At 39.2% G+C, this 20,039-nt stretch overlaps 1 protein-coding gene across 1 annotated transcript in view; it reads left to right on the plus strand.

Annotated features, from left to right (window-relative positions):
• Nucleotides 1–20,039, plus strand: part of RASGRF2 (Ras protein specific guanine nucleotide releasing factor 2) — a 228,939-nt gene that overhangs the window by 65,367 nt on the left and 143,533 nt on the right. The window contains exons 3-5 of the mRNA XM_029218778.1: nucleotides 11,873–12,020; nucleotides 14,248–14,337; nucleotides 18,219–18,472. Of these exons, the coding sequence (XP_029074611.1) occupies nucleotides 11,873–12,020; nucleotides 14,248–14,337; nucleotides 18,219–18,472 (492 nt within the window). The remainder of the gene's footprint in view (nucleotides 1–11,872; nucleotides 12,021–14,247; nucleotides 14,338–18,218; nucleotides 18,473–20,039) is intronic.

Raw genomic sequence — 20,039 nt, forward strand, 5'->3', positions numbered from 1 at the left:
ACACACACACACACACACACACACACACACACACACACACACCATGGTAATTGTCCCAAACACCTAATGCTTGTAACCTCATTCTTTTTACTTGGATAGAGGCTTAATTTAGAGCAAAGTGTATAATACAAAATCTGTCCAACACTGAGGGATACACTGTGTGTATCCTATCATCCCCATAAAATCAGCGCTTTGTAGAATGTGCATGGAAAAATCCCTCACAAATCAGAAGAGTGATTACATAGAAAAGCTGAAAACGCTTTATGTTTCATAGCAAAACCACAGGACTAGAAAATCAGAAATGGGTGGTGATGTTATAGCCCAAAGCAATCCCAAGGCCATATTTTGTATTCTTCTGGTAACAGTAAAACTACCACTATTAAAAAAGCTGAAAATGTGGACTTTGTTTTTTTGAGATATTGGATTTCTTTACTATGAACTTCTGTCAGATCTTTGCCTCCAGATTTGCCCTAGGAAAGAGACTTTGGCATTTTTTCCCTTAGAGTTTGAGCAGTACAACACAAAAGAAAAGGGGTAGTGTTTGTGGACTGTGAAAGATTTACTTGGTTGGGTGGTAGGACTTGTTTTCTAGAGAAGAGTTGGGCTTGGATTGTCTTATTTGCAGCCCTTTGTTAATACTTCTACCTGTCAGTTATCTTTCCTGTTCCTTACGGTATTTTTGCTTCAGATGCTCATCTTGTCTCCTTCCTTAACCATCAGCTTACACTGCAGTGCGACCTCGTGTCTCCACTCACAAAGCAGGCATTCTGTCCCCATGTGCACCTGGGCTCACCCACTGCAGGGGTCCGCCCCAGGGGAACATCTCTGGTTCAATGGAGAGCTCCTCCTTTAGCCTCTTCCGTCTGATTTTCTTGCTCCGTTAATTATTCCACTTCTCTCGTATAGTTCCAGTCTATTTACCCGAGCCTCCTCTCTCCCCCGTCCCGCTCACTTTGACATTTTTCTTGTGTTCTTTGATTTTCCTTAAATCTCTCCCACCTTAAAACAAACCAAAAAACCCCTCCCTTGGCCCTGAATCCTCTTCTAGCTGCTGACCTCTCTCGAAATCAGAGCCAGGCTTCTTGGAGAAATGGTTTTGTTGTTCTTCCTCTGTATGCAGCTCCTCCTCTTTTCAGCCCTTGCCAGTGGGTTTCTGTCCCTACCCCACCGAAGCTGTGTCACCTGGGTCAACAATGACTTTCCAAAGCTTTTCTTTCCTTATATAACTTTGTAGAAAGAGAAGAGATTTGTGGGAGTGAATTAGTGTTAGAACCTCTAACACTGATGTGAAACATGAAAAATATTGATTACAGTGGAGTGGACCTATTGATGTAAGAGAATTTGAGAGCCAGAAAAATGGAGGGTAGCGATGTTAAAGCGGCTGTGAATGATGCCTGGAGGCCTGTTCTTGCTTAGATAAGGGCCCTGCTGTTCATGCTCAAACACTGCTTACATAGGAACTGCACTGCTGTCATCCTGGACTGGATTTCCCCAATTCCCAAAGACACCACGATGCCCCTGCTATGAGAAATGCCGATTCCAAAGTATTCTCAATAACATTGAGCATAATCCTGGAGCTGGTGGGAGTGTTTCTTCAGTTACCCATTGTATGACTTTCCAGCTTGGGTTTTAACTATAGTTCTCTCTCTCTGATATTCTGGATATATATGCTAATTATAATTATCTAGCATATTAGACATGTGTCTCTCATTAGCAAATATGTCTTCAATCAAAATAACTAGGATAAGGTTCTGGCCCAAGTAACAATTCCTTGCTAAGCTGATAACAGTTTTTTCCCTTCTATACAAATAATTAAGGGCTATGATTTTATACTGTGCCACTTCTCTGGACTTTTCAGGATTCTACTGGAATATTTCCTTCTCTCCTGTGTGTAGTAGTGGTGGTTTGGTTTTGGTTATAAATATTATACAAGAATATTTTACTCCCATATATGTGCCATCTGTTGATGCTCAACAGATTAGTTTGACTTCCATCATGTTGATTTATATGGCTTAATTTTATTATTCCCCTTTGCAGTGAGAAACCATTTTTTCTTGAGGGAAGTTAAACTGAATAACAAAAATAAATAAAGAAAATAAATAAATAAATAAATAAAACGAAACAGAAGTAATGAATAGATTAGGCAAACACTCTTAAACTTGATAAATGTTTACCTTATGTCTTTTTTTTTTAACATCTTTATTGGAGTATAATTGCTTTACAATGGTGTGTTAGTTTCTGCTTTATAACAAAGTGAATGAGTTATACATATACATATGTTCCCATATCTCCTCCCTCTTGCATCTCCCTCCCTCCCACCCTCCCTATCCCACCCCTCCAGGCGGTCACAAAGCACCGAGCTGATCTCCCTGTGCTATGCGGCTGCTTCCCACTAGATATCTACCTTACGTTTGTTAGTGTATATATGTCCATGCCACTCTCTCGCCCTGTCACAGCTCACCCTTCCCCCTCCCCATATCCTCAAGTCCGTTCTCCAGTAGGTCTGTGTCTTTATTCCTGTCTTACCCCTAGGTTCTTCATGACATTTTTTTTTTTCTTAAATTCCATATATATGTGTTAGCATACGGTATTTGTCTTTCTCTTTCTGACTTACTTCACTCTGTATGACAGACTCTAGGTCTATCCATCTCATTACAAATAGCTCAATTTCGTTTCTTTTTATGGCTGAGTAATATTCCATTGTATATATGTGCCACATCTTCTTTATCCATTCATCCGATGATGGGCACTTAGGTTGTTTCCATCTCCGGGCTATTGTAAATAGAGCTGCAATGAACATTTTGGTACATGACTCTTTGAATTTTGGTTTTCCCAGGGTATATGCCCAGTAGTGGGATTGCTGGGTCGTATGGTAGTTCTATTTGTAGTTTTTTAAGGAACCTCCATACTGTTCTCCATAGTGGCTGAACCAATTCACATTCCCACCAGCAGTGCAGGAGTGTTCCCTTTTCTCCACACCCTCTCCAGCATTTATTGTTTCTAGATTTTTTGATGATGGCCATTCTGACTGGTGTGAGATGATATCTCATTGTAGTTTTGATTAAAAAAACTCTTAAACTTGAACATTGTCTAGTAACTGGAAAACTTAATCAGACAATACATATATTGGAAATATAGTAGAATAGAAATAGCAATGCATGAAAATTCTTACACTGAAGGGAAGCCATGCATGCGTTTTCAGTTGATTTGACACAGTCTGGAGTAGACTTTTATTTACTAGTGGGATACATAAAGAAAGCTTTAACAACCCAATCAAAAAATGGGCAGAAGACCTAAATAGACATTCCTTCAAAGAAAACATACAGATGGCCAAGAGGCATGTGAAAAGATGTTCAACATCACTAGACATTAGAGAAATGCAAATCAAAACTACAATGAGATATCACCTCACACCAGTTAAAATGGCCATCATCAAAAAATCCACAAACAGCAAATGCTGGAGAGGGTGTGGAGAGAAGGGAACCCTCCTACACTGTTGGTGGGAATGTAAACTGTCACAGCCACTACAGAGAACAGTATGGAGGTTCCTTAAAAAACTAAAAATAGAACTACCATATGATCCTTCAATCCCACTCCTGGGCATATATCCGAAGAAAAACACGGTCCAAAAGGATACATGCACCCCAATGTTCATTGCAGCACTGTTTACAATAGCCAAGACATGGAAGCAACCTAAATGTCCATCGACAGAGGAACGGATAAAGAAGATTCGGTACATATATACAATGGACTATCACTCAGCCATTAAAAAGAATGAAATAGGGCTTCCCTGGTGGCACAGTGGTTAAGAATCCACCTGCCAATGCAGGGGACACAGGTTCAAGCGCTGGTCCGGGAAGATCCCACATGCTGCGGGGGAACCAGCCAATGTGCCACAACTACTGAGCCTGCGCTCTAGAGCCCGCCAGCCACAACTACTGAGCCCGTGTGCCACAAGTACTGAAGCCCGTGTGGCTAGAGCCTGTGCTCCACAAGAGAAGCCACCACAATGAGAAGCCCACGCACCGCAACGAAGAGCAGCCCCCACTCAACCGCAACTAGAGAAAGCTCACATGCAGCAGTGAAGACCCAACACAGCCAAAAATAAAAAAAATTCTTTGATTTAAAAATTTTTTTAAATTAAAAAAAAAAAGAATGAAATAATGTCATTTGCAGCAACATGGTTGGACCTAGAGATTGTCATACCGAGTGAAGTCAGACAGCGAAATATCGTATATTGCTTATATGGGGAATCTAAAAAGAAATGATTCTAATGAACTTATTTACAAAACAGAAACAGACTCACAGACTTAGAGAGCTTAATTCCCCAGCGGGGGTAGGGTGGAGGGAAGGGACAGTTAGGGAGTTTGGGACTGACATGTACACACTGCTATATTTAAAATGCATAACCAACAAGGACCTACTGTATAACACAGGGAACTCTGCTCAATATTATGTAACAACCTAAATGGGAAAAGAATTTGAAAAAAAAATAGGTACATGTATATGTATAACTGAATCACTTTGCTGTATACCTGAAATTATCAGAACATTGTTAATCAACTATACTCCAGTATAAAATAAAAAGCTTAAAAAAAGAGAAAGCTTTATGATTTTAAGGTGGGAGGATATCCCAGTAAGAGCAGTAAGCTATGGAGACCAAATGAAATACTTTGAATGACTTGAAAATTTTGAGAAATGAAAAGTATTTTGTGAAGAAGAATGAACCATGCAAAATAAATCACATTAGATGACTTTTTTTTCCATTTGAATGACTATTTTGTGGCAGGCCCCGTGCTAGATGCTGGACTAATCTCTAATTTTTTTTCCTGGCTTATTGTGGAACTTCCAACTGGTCTCCCTTTCTCCCCTTGTACTCCACCCCTCACCTCTGTCCTTTCCTACCACAGCAGCCAGTGTGATCCTGTTAAAAGTCGAATTTGCCGCACCTCTGATTAAAGCTCAGCATCTCATGCAGGGTAAAAACCTGAGACTCTATATTGGTCTACATGCATTAGAATCCTGTTCCCTCTTCTGTCTCTCACGTACTTCCCCCAGTAAACCGGCCACTTTGCCATTCCCCACACAGGCCAGACCCACTCCCACCACAGGGCTTTTGCACTCGCTCTTTCCTCTACTTGGAAGTCTCTTCCCCCAGCTGGCCACAAGGCTTACTCCTCAGGTCGTTACTCCAGTGCTGGCTTCTCAGTGAGACCCTGGTTGAAGGTCTCTCGGTTAAAGAGACCCTCTCTCACACCCTGGTTAAAATTGTAACCCCATCTCTCCCACTTTCTTTCCTACTCCTCCATTTTTTCCTTTAAGGTAACCATCACCAGGTAACATACTATATATTTTTCTTATTTATTTTATTGTCTTTTGCTCCGCAGTACAGTATATACTCCACCAGGGCACAGATTTTTTTTTTCCTACTTTGTTTATTCCTGTATCCAGTGCTTTGAACAGTTTCTGGTTACATAACAGTCAATAAATATTGAATGAAAGAATGAATTTCGAGTCACAGAAACTTATAAAGAAGGAAATTAACATCACATAATCCCACCTCACAGAGTAAATAACTGCCATTAGGACTTGTGCGTGTGTGTGTGGGGTCCCACTTAGTATTATAGAGATGTTGGAAAAATACAGAAAAGCACTAAAGAGGTGATTAAAAATGACCCATAATTGCTCCAACCAGAGAAAACTCCTTTTTGTGTTTGGAGTATCTATCTTTCCCTCTTTCTCTCCCCTGCTTCCCAACCCCTTGTAGCTGTGATATACATAATTTTCTCTCTCTGCAAGTGAACATGTATGCATGTGCATGCACAAATCATATTTATTTTAATCTGGGGTTTTTGTTATTGTTGTTGTTCATTTATTAGTAAGTCTTGGGTATGCTCCATTATGTTCACTATTCTTTAAAATATGATTTTAAATGGCTTGTATCATTCCATTGTGTAGACGTACTATTGCTTTTTTAATCACTTCCACATTATATACACATATATTTAGATTGTTTCCATTTTCGTATATTTATTTTAATGAATGAACATCTTGTTTCTTTGTACATTTTTTGCAAGTCTTTATTTTTCTTGGGTTAGATTATTAGAAGTGAAATTACTGTGACCAAGGATATGTATGACCTTTTTAACCTATCCTGACACATATTGTGACATTGTCTTCTGGAATGGCTCACTCCAGTGGAGAGTACCCATTTTACCGTGTCTTTACTGGCACCGAGTAGCACTGTTTTCTAAAACTCTTGATAAATTTGATAAACAATTTTTACTACATTGATTAAGTAGGATTTTTTCCTGTATTTATTAGTCATTCATATATTCTATTCTATAAAGTCCTTTTGTCTATTTCTTGACTCAGTAATTTTAGGCAGTATTATTGGCACCCTGCTATAAAGATGAAGAATTTAACACTCTTTCAATATCTCTTACCTCTCCTCCCTCTGTCCCCTCTGTTTTTGTTACTTTACTTACTTTTGGCTCTTACAATGGTTGACTTTTTATCTCAAAATAATATCATTAAACCTCTATTAATTTATCAACTTTGGGCAGTATGTATTGACTCTCTGCTATGAGGTACATAAATTAAGGCATTTAATGTGTTTTTATTGTTCTTTTCTCTTTTCTAACCCTGAGGTTTTATTACTTTCACTATTATTTATTCTCTGTTTATAAACTTTTAAACATTTACCTTCTGTTCTCTAAATTTAATTAAGCCTCTGTTGATTCTGAAAATTAAAAAACAGTGAGGGGTATTTACATCATGGTTTTACAAATATTACGTACCAGCTATCACGGCTGATGTTTGATTCCACAGAGAATGAAATATAATCATACGCAGTTGTATATTTGCTCCTTGAAGGAGCATCTTGCATGCATTTACTTCTGGTTTCTTTCTAGTGTCCTTTACTTCATCAAAGGTTTGTATTCTTGCATTCCATGTCATATTTTGCCTTTGTTTTCTGTTTTGTTTGGTTGGAAAACCTCATAATTTTTCTCCTGTAGTAAGCGTGGTCGTTACTAAACTCTTTCTATCTTGAACTGGCACTTGATTGATTGACTTGTTGCCTGGCTGTAGGAATTTAGGTTCAAAATAATCTTCCTTCAATTCTCTATTGTGATCTAGCATCCGAGGTTACTGATGAGAAGTGTATCATCTTGATACTCGCTGCTTTCTTTAGCTAACCTGTGGTTTCTCTTTGGAAGCTTTTATGCATTTTCTCTATCCTTAGAGATCTGATATTTTACTAGGGTGTGTCAGGGTGTTAAATTTTTTTCATTTATTCTCTCTGGCATTTGGATTAGCCTTTCTTTTTTTTTTTAACATCTTTATTGAAGTATAATTGCTTTACAATAGTGTGTTAGTTTCTGCTTTATAACAAAATGAATCAGTTATACATATACATATATCCCCATATCTCTTGCCTCTTGTGTCTCCCTCCCTCCCACCCTTCCTGTCCCACCCCTCTAGGTGGTCACAAAGCACTGAGCTGATCTAGGATTAGCCTTTCTATTTAAACTGTACCCTATACAGTTTGAGGAAGTCTTCTTTGATTTCTTGATTATTTCTTCCCCATCACAGTCTCTGTTTTTGTTTTTGTTTTTTTCTTTCTGGAACTTCCATAAGATAGTTTTTAGACCTCTTGGATCTGTACTCCATGCTGCTCAGTTGTCTTTCTTATTTCTTATCTCTTTGTATTTTTGTTCAGTGTTCTTTTTCTCTGCAACCACCCAGCTTAGTTTTCAGCCATTGGTTAACACATTCATTGACCTGTAAAATTTTAATAATTGTTTTTGTTTCCAAGAACTCTTCCTGTTATCTGATTACTTCTTTTCCATGGCAGCACCTTTGTGCCTTGTGGCTCTACTATCCTTCTGTATCTCTCTGAAGATAATAAACCTCTGTTACCTGAATTAGCCTTGTTTCTCTAGTATCTTTTCTGTTTGTTCATTTCAGGCTATATTTATTAACTCTTGCTGCTTGACAATTTACTCCACAATTCCTAAAACAATAAACAATTTATTGTCCCCCACAGTGTCTGTGGGTTGGGAATCCAGGCACGAGTTAGCTGGGTGCCTCTGCCCTAAGGTCGCAAGCCAACAGTCAAGGTGTCGTCCAGGTCTGCAGTCTCATCTGAAGGCTCAGAAGGGAAAGGATCCGCTTCCAAGTTCGCTCACGTAATTGTTGGCTAGATTCACTTCCTTACCAGTTGTTGCACTGAAACCTCAGTTTCTCATCACCTGTTAGCCGGGGGCCTCTCTCAGTTTCCATCTATGTGGGCCTCTCTGTGCAGCAGCTCACAACATGGCACTGGCTTCCAGCACAAACCGGCAACACAGCAAGAGAAGGCCAGTAAGATGGAATCCAGAGTCTCCTTGTAAACTGATCTTGAAGTGCCATCCCATCACTTTTGCCATATTCTGTTCCTTAGAAGTAAGTCATTTAGGTCCAGCTCACACTCAAGAGGAAGGGGTTCCATAAGAACATGAATACCAGAAGGCAGGGACCACTAGGGGTCATCTTACATGTGCCTACTACTTTCTCTTTGGTATTGATTTTCTCAAGTGTCTAGTGATCTTTGTTTATAAATGAAGGATCTTGAGGGTTATTACAGGTAGCTGGCCCAGGTTCACATTGTGACTGTGAATGTAGGGTCCCTGCCACTTGTGTAGGCTTCCTTTTCAGGTATGTGGGCAGACAGCAGGAAGGTTGGCTGGGGACTCCCCTTTGTATGATTCTATTCCCTGTAGTGTGCATGGGTGGACCCTGTGACTTGCTATCAGCTACTAGAATATAGCAAACAGGACGGGATAGTCACTCCCTTGATTTGGTTACATTCTATGGCAAAGGAAAAGGGGTTTTGCAGATGTAATTATGGTCCTGAATCAGTTGACTTTTTTAGTTAATTAAGAAGGAGATTTTCCTGCGTGGGCCTGACTTAATCAAATGTAAGAGGGATGGAGGCCCTCCCTGAGGTCAGAGATGTTCTCCTGCTCGCCTTGAAGAAGCAAACTGCATGTGTTGTATAGCTGCAAGAAAATTACTTTTTCCAACAGCCTGAATGAACATGGGTGTGGGTTCTTTCTCATTCAGGCCTCCAGAACAGAATGCACCTGGGCTGACACCTTGATTGCAGCCTTATGAGACTCTGAGCTGGGGGTTCAGCTAAACTGACCCATGGAAACTGTGAGATAATACATATGTGTTGTTTAAACCACTAAGTTTGTGGTAATTTGTTACACAATAAAAAATTCATACAGTGTATTTCACTTCTAGGCCTTTTCAGTGCCTTTCCCTTTTTGGTTCTCTCTTCTGTCTACAGTGGATGTGTGGTGTAAAGCCAAGCTGTGTTCTCTCTGAGTCTAGCCTCCCCATGAGGAGCCTTCTTCAGGAAGGTGGCCCCCTTTCTACAGAGAGCAGGTCTTGGGCTGTGACTTGAGGGCATGTCATTCCTGCCAGTTGTGCTTTTTATTTCTTTATCTTGGAGAATGGGAAGAGGAGGAACCTAACTTCTAGATGTTGTGAAGTCACTTTTTAATGAAAGACCCTGATGATCGTTCCCTTGCCCCCTCCTGTCCTTTGTATTTGTTGATTCTGGCTTGGAGCATCTCTGGCCATTCTTGGTGGGAACCATGCTTTTGCAAGGGGTCTGCATGTGTGGTTTCCTTGCTCTACTTTTCCCACCACGTTGATTCTACTTGGTTTTTCTCTTTATGGAATTTCATAAAACTTATGGTCTGTTGACAGCATATTTTCCTGTTTTATAATGCTGTTATGGTTTCATTCTTTAAACAGAAAACAATTTTCCTAGCATTTCAGTGGGATCTTGGAAGTGAAGGGAGGCAGATACCGGTGATGAGTCTGCATGAATTCAGCTGCACATCCTGGTCTGGACTTTTTCTTTTTATAGGAGAAAATAAAATACTCGTTTGCTCCCTAACACTGATCTAACATATTTGTAAGAAATTTGGCATGTTTCTAATAAAATTGATGAGAAAGGGCAGAATTTTCATTATATTAACTAATTTTCTCATGCTCTGTTATTACTTTCTCCTTTGAAAGTACCCCAAAGCATATTTCTATGAAGACTGTGCCCTTTTTTTCTTCTTTCCCCCTCTTCCCACTTACACTTACACAGCCTTTCTTTCTACTCTCTTAGGGTAATTTCTTAGAACAAGTGAATTAAAAATATTGCTGACACTATGTATTTTTTTTCTAACACTAATGGCACACGTGATGTAAGTGCTGAGAATGTGAGATAATTGAACTAAAATTGTGATTTTGGAACTGTCTTGAGACTCTTTTAGTTCCAAGTAACACAAAGATATTTCAAACTAGTTTAGGTTAAAAAGAGAAATTATTAGGTGGAAACTGCAATAGTATCTCACCAAACCCAAGGGGAAAATTATATTCAGATATCATGAGGGTCTGGAACCAAAAACTAGAAGCCAACAGGAACCCAGGAAGTTATTACCTTTCTATCTCTCTTGTCTCTGTTTTTCTGAACATCTGCTTATTCTTTTCTCTCTCAGCAGACTTACTTTGCTTTGGCATGGGTGTGGCCAAATATAGCTAACCAACAGTAGTAACCTCAGCTTCCAAGTTCATATCATCTCAGTTCAAGCAAATAAGTCAGAGGCACAATCCGAGATTCCAAGGAGAAAGAGTCCAGTTTGTTTAGCTTGGGCCAGTTATCTTTTTTTAGACCAGTGAAGTGTGGTCATGAGGGCAGATTTTGTGTTATAAACATGGCTGCCACAGCCCAAGTTCTCAAAGAAGAGGTAAGTGGGTAGAAGATATCTCAAGTGGGCAGATATCTCAAAACATGTCTCTTGTAATATTCTTCTTTGTATCCAGTGTGCTGTTTCTCATTAGAGAGACAGTTTAGCTTGTGGTTAAGAACATGGGCTTAGGGTCAGACAGACCTCGATTTGAATCCCAGCCCTACCACCTACTAGCTGTGTGACCTCTGTGAGGGTCAGATTCTTTCTCTGTACAATTGGGGTGGTAAAGCCTATCTCTTGGAGTTGCTGGGAGAATGAGAATATATGTGGTACATCCTACACAATAAATAGTCATTATTATTTATTACTATTACCATAGCATTTGGGAAAGATTATGTGAATGGAGGAACATACATTTTGCTACCCTGAATAGTACAAGAAGATCTGGAAGCAAAAATCTAGGTGCCACAGAGATTAATAAAAAACTCTAAGGGAGAACTTTGACTTTTTCACACTTGGCCAAAGAAGTATACACAAGTTAGGCTGATGATTTTAGGGCCCAGTAATCTACACTTATTTTTAGAATGAAATTTTTGCCTCTGTTGGTTTTGGAAAGAGAGAAGTCAATGGTCTCATACTTCTAAAGAGAGCCAGGCTGGGCTGGTGGTCACTGGTACAGTCCTCATCGTTCTTCCCAGCCAGTGCCTGTTCTGACGGTCCTTGCATTCATTCTGCTCGGTAGCAGGTCTGTTCTGATTGGCTAGTGCCTTACCCAGTAAAAGAGTTTCAATATGTGCCATCAATTCAAAGACTTCAGTTTTTGTTAAAGGAGACCCACTATTTTCTTTATGAAACAATAGATTTTCTTTGCATCTTTCTCACTTATATGACAAAGTTGTGGGTCACAGCCATCGTTAAATGAACTCTTCTAGAGGTTATATAAGATGATGATGATTCAAATTCTGTATAGCTAAAGGGTACCAAATGTAAGCCAAACATTAATGTTTACATAAAGTAGAGATGGCTAACAAACTATGTTTATGGCTTCTTTTTAAATAAATGTAATATATGCTGTTCTGTGTGAAACTGTAGTAGAACAATATCTCAGTGACTAACTGTAATTTTCTCTTAAGTTATGCAGACATTTTGATTGAGAGGGAAGTGTTAATGCAGAAGTACATTCATCTAGTTCAGATCGTAGAGACAGAAAAAATTGCAGCTAACCAACTCCGACATCAACTTGAAGATCAAGATACAGAAATCGAAAGGCTTAAATCAGAGGTATTTCCCAGTTGATAGATTCCTCCTCATTGTTTCATGTTTCTTGTCATCTCCTCATGATTACTTAAGCCCTATCAGGGCAAAATTTTGATCCCAAGTTTAGTTCCTCTGCCATCAACACATGCATGAGAAGTGAATGTATTGTCTACGTTAGGATGAGGTAAATACGCTACAGTAAAATATCAGGATAAAGTGCTACTTTTAAATTATTTGTGCTCCTGATGGCCTTCATTTGCTTGACTATTCAAGAATTGACTGTAATATTTAACTGTTTTTCGGATTGACTCATGGTAATGATAATTGTGAGTCTGTCATGGATTCAATTAAAGTCCAAATGACAACTAAGGCAGGTCCAAACATGAATTCAGAAAGTCTTGACTTTTTCTCAAGCTCAGGAGTCCAACCTTCTCCCCTCTAGAATTTTGAAAAACTCGTTAAAGTATAAGACATAATTCTAGGGTGCATTTTTTTCCGGAAGTTGGAATTCACTTCCAGCCCTGCTCCAAGTTTAAAAACTCCTCAGGCTCTGCACCCCCAGGTAGTGAGACTGACTCCATTGAGAGCAGAAGGTGGTCGTGGAGCCAGCAGCCATGGTGGTGTGTCTGGGTCCTCCATTGTCTCCGTCTGTATACAGAAACCTGAGTATACCTTCCCTTGTTGTCCTGTCATTCCCTGTGGGAAGTGATCAATATCTGAAGAATTGAAGAGGAATGTAGCAAGTGAGGTTTTTCTACTCTTTTTGACCAGTGGTGCAGTAGTGTCTTCTTAGCTCCAAAGAAAAGAATAGGACAGCATGAAACCTACTACTACTAACTGTATCCTTGTTGACAGAAACAATGCAGCTCCTCAGCCTTGGTAACTTCTTGTCATTTTTCTGTCATTCAACATTTTATTCTCCATTTCCTCACGTCTTCTTCTAAGACATACTGTGCAAATCCTGGGAGGGTTTTCACCTCCTGCCGCCTGTGTACATCACCTCCAGCACATAGCGCATGGGTATAAGCTGATTCCTACTGGGATATGATTGCCTCTCTGATGATGATAAGTTGCAGACTGTTCACCGTATCATTAGTGCTGTCAACTTCCCGATCCAACCCTGAAATCTGAGATAGTGAAAACAGCAACAGAAAACTTAACAAACCTGCATCTTAAAAGACTGTATCAGGCACTGTAATTTAAAACAAAATTATTGTGTTCTGTCCTTGCCACAGTTAGCTGGAGGAGATGCTTGTCTGCTAAGTGAAAGAGGTTGGCATTTACTCCATGAGAGGAACTCAGCACCAAGCGATGTTCCCCAATATTTATTTGTGTGTGCTTCTCTGTCTTCACTCTGTTCTAGTTTAGTCTGAATATATATTGCAGCTACAAACTGTCAGTTGCAGGTATGTCTTGTGTGGTAGATTGACAGGAACCATAACTTACTTCCTACTCCTTTTATTTTCCCACTTCCCTGCTGGGGCAAAATGTAAAGACAGGGCAGAGGGGGCAATTATAACCCCAGTGTTTTAAGTGTTTGCTTGTTAGTAAATCTGAGTAGGTCCTTAAGTTTGCAAGAGCCTGCAACTGAGTGATAGTCCAGGGAATTTCATTACTAAGTGTAGTTCAGAGGCTACCTGGTTTTGAGTCCCCCTTCGTAGGTCACAGAACTGAGCTGGGTCTTTAAAGAGATCCCAAGTTGTTTCAGTTCTTTTTGCCTTTTGGTCTTTTCTTGGCTGGCTTGGACCAACCCCTGGGCTCTGAAGTTCCTTTTGCAGTTACCATTTTCCCAAGGAGATCTGTGAGTGCTATACTGTGTGTACTTGGAAGGCCACAGGCTGATTATAGGAAGCAAGAGCTTTGAGCTGAGTGTCACTGCATTTGGAGATCACAGGGCATTACAGGAAGCTGCGTTTGGTGAGATGATTGACATGTCACTGAGATGCTGAGAAGACCTTGGTCTGGTCATCACTGACAATCTGGGCCCAGTTTTGGACTAACACTTCTCTAAACCAGATCCCAGTTCACACTTTTCCACAGTCACTTCTTGTAAGCACTTTTGTTAGTAGCATAGCAAAACAAGCTTGAGGTGAAGTTCAGGCTTCCCCTGCCTCAGCACCGAAGGAAGATAAGGTGCATAAAAAGTGAACATTTCCTGAGAATAAGCTACCTTGTAGGCATAACTTCCTATGATTTATGGCTATAGTCTAGTATTTCCTAAATCATGAAATGGACCAATTTTGTGTTATAGATTATCGCTCTTAATAAAACCAAGGAACGAATGCGACCTTACCAAAGCAATCAAGAAGATGAGGATCCAGATATCAAGAAGATTAAAAAGGTAGGATGCTGGGGGTTTCCAGCTTTGGGAGAGCATGGTGACCAGTGGTCTTTCTGTAGTGATGTCTTTGCCACCCTGACTGTGAGCTGGGAACAATCTTGGTATTTCTCTTCCGATGGCTCCCAGACTTGCCCTTCAGAGTGATCACACATGGTTACTTCTCTGGAAAAGTTTCAACCTGAGATTTCTTTCCAGTTCTGGGAATCCACTTGTAGATTCTGTGAGAAGGATGCCAAAGCCAGACATGAAGCCAGACAGTAGTGTTCTCCAGCTGGGTTATTTAAGTGCCGCTCAACCTTCTGATTTTGTGCTGCTTTTATAATTGGGGGGAGTAGTTTTTAAATTGCATTTCAAAAACATTTCTTTTAGCTTTAGTCTTCAGTGCTTATTTAGAGAATTTTTTGTTTTGTTTTGTTTTGAACATGTGAGGAGATTGAATCAATACATCTGCTCAGGTTTCTGGTTTATTGTTGTTTCTTTCTTGTTTAACATCCACATAATCAGCAGCTCTTTTCACCTTATTGTCATTTACAACTGTACAACTTTTGCAATTAACCAGACCCTGGCACTCACTCTAGTCTACTTTGATTTATGTCATCTTGATTTTGAGTTCCATAATCTTAATTGTCCTGGATAAAAGCACTTACTCAGCTTTAACATTATGTGAAAACCTTCACAGTTAAAGAACCTTATTTCTTCTAAATTTTTTCTTATTCCTATTTTCTCATGCTAAGTAATTATTCCCCTTCAGTTGCAATAAAGCTTTAAATATTGCTCAGAATTTGAAATAGAAATGCTCCTTAGGGCTAAGTTGCACTGTTTTCAGTTTTCAAGAAATAACAAAGTAAAATAACAATATTCCTCTCTTAGAATTTAAAAATTTTTAAATTGAATTTGCTTTATTTTATTGTTACAAGATGAATGCTTATGCAGCTGCATATAAACAAAGGTATCAGTAAAATAACAATTGTAGTAAAGTCCTGTTGTAGAAACTGATAGTAAGTAAGCCAGCTTTTGCTCAGCAGGTAATAAATGCCCAAGTAAATAGAAAGATTTTATTTAACACAAAACTCAGTTAGGTTGATTTTTGAAAATACTTCTGTTAAATGGAGGAATAGTGATAAAATACACAATTTTTATAGTTTCTATCTTCCTGTTTCTTAATAGAAATAATTTTTTTTAAACCTCATTTTTGAACTTGTTAAATAGGTTTTGAATTTAACTCCATGGTCCATTGTGTCCCCAGTCAAACTAATGTCTGTGTGGAAAGGGATGTTTACAAATGAATTAGTTCCTCTATTCTGATGTTGATAAATATCAACATAATTTTTTAACTTCAGGAGACCAAAAATTGAAATTGGTTCACAGAAATTTCCCATTAGATTTCTCCAAATAAAATGCATATAATTTCCTCCACATAATTCTACTAAGATGTGTTTAATTTTTATTGTTTGAGGTATGGCAACTGTATGAATGCCTGTTATACAAATTGATAGTATGCTGACATCAGTTGGTAAATGAGAGAATTTTAAATATTGCAAAAGAAGAATAGTTGTTTAAGTGCATGATAATTTAGACCATATGGGTGAAATAGTGTGAAAAAATAAAAAGTATAAGAATGTGTTGAAAAGAAAACAATGATACTAAAAAATATATTTGGTAGTAATTTAATGCTTTTAATTATATATGAATTTGCAACCTGCTTTGTTGCTGAATCTGCCACTTAGATATAACAAATCCTAATAAATTATCATATAATTTTTTTAATATTTAGAAAGGACTTCAGATATTTTGGTCAGTTATTTTATAGATAAGGAAATGGAGCCCAGAGTTCAAGTTCACCCAGCAGGTTAGTAGCAGAGCCTTTGGGTTAAGGATTATGACATATACCTATCTGCTTAGCACCCAGCATTTACTTGGGCATTTAAAAGACACTCAGTAAATGTTCGTTAGCTGAAATGCAAAGGCCAGTGCACTTTGTCCAGTTTGCCTGTTATTTTTCAAATCATATCTAGGGAATTCAGATCAATTTTAGAGCCTTTCATGTTCCTACAAAATTGATCTTTCATGTTCCTACAAAATTGATCTTAAGCCTTATTTCTTGTTTTTGTTTTGTTTTTGTTTTTCCACAAAATAACACCATTGTAAATTGTTAACATGTGTTTTGCCCATGTGGCTGGAAAAGAGAGTCCTTATAGTTAACAAAAAGCAGATATAGGAAGGCCAAGTCATTCCTGTGTGACTAACCACACAGGAAAGCTGCAACTAGACTTGGCCTTCAGGTTTATTCATCTGTAAAAAGAAGGGGTCTTATGCACTGATCTCTAACACACACATATATGTGTGTGTGTGTGTGTGTGTGTGTGTGTGTTTTCTGCGGTACACGGGCCTCTCACTGTTGTGGCCTCTCCCCCGTTGTGGAGCACAGGCTCCAGACACGCAGGCTCAACGGCCATCGCTCACGGGCCCAGCTGCTCTGTGGCACGTGGGATCTTCCCGGACCGGGGCACGAACCCGTGTCCCCTGCATCGGCAGGCGGACTCTCAACCACTGCGCCACCAGGGAAGCACTCTAACACTTATTTTTTAAGCTTAATTTTAAAAAAAACTCAGCCATAACCAAAAATCAAACCCGATTTAAGAATAAGCAAAGGATTTGAATAGACATTTCTCTAAAGATGATAGACATTTCTCTCAAAGGTGATTCTTTAGAGAAATCACTAACACATGAAAAGATGACGAGCATCACTAAGCATCAGAGAAATACAAATCAAAACTACAGTGCAATATCACCTCACACCCACTTGGATGGCTACTATCAAAAAAATCTCCCAAAATAACAAGTACTGATGAAGATACAGAGAAATTGGAATCCTTTTGCACTGTCGGTGAGATTGTAAAGTGGTTCAGCTGCTATGGAAAACAGTATGGTGGTTTCTCAAAAAATTAAAAATAAAACTGCCATATGATCCAGCAATCCCATTTCTGGGTATATATCCAAGAGAATCGAAAGCAGGATCTTGAAGAGATATTTGCACTCCTGTGCTTATTGCAGCGCTATTCACAATAGCCAAGAAGTGGAAGCAACCCAAATGTTCATCAACAGATAAATGGATAAACAAAATGTTGTACATATATACTACGGAATATTATTCAGCCTTAAAAAGGAAGGAAATCCTGACGCATGCTACAACGTGGATGAACCTTAAGGACATTATGCTAAGTGAAATAAGCCAGCCACAAAAAGACAGATACTGTATGATTCCACTTATATGAGTACCTAAAGTAATTAAATTCATAAAAACGGAAAGTAGAATGGTGGTTGCCAGGGGCTGAAGGAAGGGGGAAATGGAGAGTTGTTGTTTAATTAGTTATAGAGCTTGAGTTTTGCAAGATGAAAATGTTCCAGAGATCTGTTTCTACAACAATGTGAATATACATACCACTACTGACCTATACATTTAAAAATTATTAAGATAGTAAACTTTATGTGTGTTATTTTTACCACAATTAAAAAAATTTTTAATATCTGGTTTTATGTTGTTAAAGAGTAAACCTCTAGTTTATTCCTTTCTTGAAATGTTAACAACTAAATATGTGATATTACTAATTTCTGATGTCCTTAGAGGCAGACTGAAACAGCTTAAACAGTGGAAGAAACTTGTGAAGCTGAGAAAAATATTATTTTAAAATCATCTTTTTTCTGTATCTGGTCCAAAGCCTGACATTATTTATTCTGGTGGTGGGCTCACCAGTGCACCAATGCAAGAGCAGGGTGCGTGTGGCACAGGGTGGACACCCCACTGACTGTCTTAAGAAAGCCGTCTCACACTGCCCTGAGATTCTTGTTTTGTTTTTTGTTTTGTTGTTGTTGTTCTGTAGGTTCAGAGCTTCATGCGAGGATGGTTATGTAGAAGGAAATGGAAGACCATTGTGCAGGATTACATTTGTTCCCCTCATGCTGAAAGTATGAGGAAGAGAAACCAGATTGTGTTCACCATGGTTGAGGCCGAGTCGGAGTACGTTCACCAGCTCTACATCCTGGTCAACGGCTTCCTGCGGCCCCTGCGCATGGCGGCCAGCTCCAAGAAGCCCCCCATCAGCCACGATGATGTCAGCAGTATTTTTCTCAACAGGTTTGTCTTGGCACAAATTAAAGAGCTGTGTGAAAAACCTACTTGTGTTTCTTAAAAGAATTTTTACTTTACTTACTTAAAAGAAGAGTTATAAATTCACCTTTATGAGCTTATGATATTGAAAATAAGAAAGCTATCATTGTCATTTCATTATTACCCCCAATTTTCATATCTTTTTTTTTGCGGTACGCCGGCCTCTCACTGTTGTGGCCTCTCCCGTCGTGGGGCACAGGCTCCAGACGCGCAGGCTCAGCGGCCATGGCTCACGGGCCCAGCCGCTCCGCGGCATGTGGGATCTTCCCGGACCGGGGCAAGAACGCGCGTCCCCTGCATCGGCAGGCGGACCCTCAACCACTGCACCACCAGGGAAGCCCCCCAGTTTTCATATCTTTATCTTGAATCTTGGCATCTAGTTTTCTCTTTTTCTTCTCTATTTGACGTATGTTTTCTTGTTATTGAGTTGTGTGCTGGGGAAGATTCTCTCCTTCATAAACTGAGGGAAATGGAGTGATTAACGGGTCTTTACATGTAATCTATACAGAAGTACTTTAGGAAGAACAAAAACTGACACAGGGCCTGAGAATCTCTAGGAAATTTATTTGCTCAGTAAATATTTATAGCGCCTTTACTGCTGAGGACTCATCAGGGAACAAAGCAGAAAGTCCCTGTCTTCATGGAACTTAAATTTTGATGTGGGAATATAGACAATGGATGGTGAATAAGTGTAAGGTGCAGTATTTTATATGGTGATGAGTGCTGTGGAAGAAATAAAGAAGGAAAGGGGAGAAGGGAGGAAAGGGACTGCTTGGATATTTTACTTAAAATTTTAGTTATTTATTTGTTTTTGAGTATATCATACATTTACATGGTTCAAAAAATTATTTAACAACGTGAAAACATCAAACAGCAGTTAGAAGTCTCACTCTTAACTCTGTCTCTGCCCACCCCATTTTCCTCACTTGCTATCTGTAACCGTTTTCATTAGTTTTGTTTATATCCTTTCAGTGTTTCTTGATGTAGATCAATCAAACATGAATACACAGTCTTGTTTCCCCCCTTCTTACACAAAAGGCAAGTACTTTAATATATACCTGCTTTTTTCACTTAACATATCCTGGACATCTTTCCATACTGCTATCTAAAGAGCATTCTATTTTTTAAAAAAATTACTACATGCTATTACATTATGTGAATGTCCCATAGTTTCTCTAGCCAATCTTTAGGAAGGTCTCAAAGATAAGTTGACATTTGAGCAGAGATTGCGGTTGGTGCTAGCCATGTGGCTACCTGGGGAAGAGTGATGCAAATAGAGGAGACCACCTGTGCAGAGGGCCTGAGGCTGGAGCACGCCAGCCTTGCTTGTTTGAGGAACTGCCAAGGTCAGTGTTGGGTGAAGGGGCATGTCAGAGAGATAACAGTAGGACATTGTAAAGATGTTTGCTTTTACTCTAAATGAGATGGGGAGAGATTGGCGGGGTTTTGAGGAGAAAAGTAGTGTGATATGACTTATGTTTTAAAAGTTCACTCTGGGTTCTCTGTTGAGAATAGACTATAGGGAGATCAGTTT

This window comes from Monodon monoceros, unplaced genomic scaffold (assembly GCF_005190385.1).
Source record: "Monodon monoceros isolate NGI ecotype Baffin Bay Population unplaced genomic scaffold, NGI_Narwhal_1 Super_Scaffold_12, whole genome shotgun sequence".
NCBI lineage: Eukaryota > Metazoa > Chordata > Mammalia > Artiodactyla > Monodontidae > Monodon > Monodon monoceros.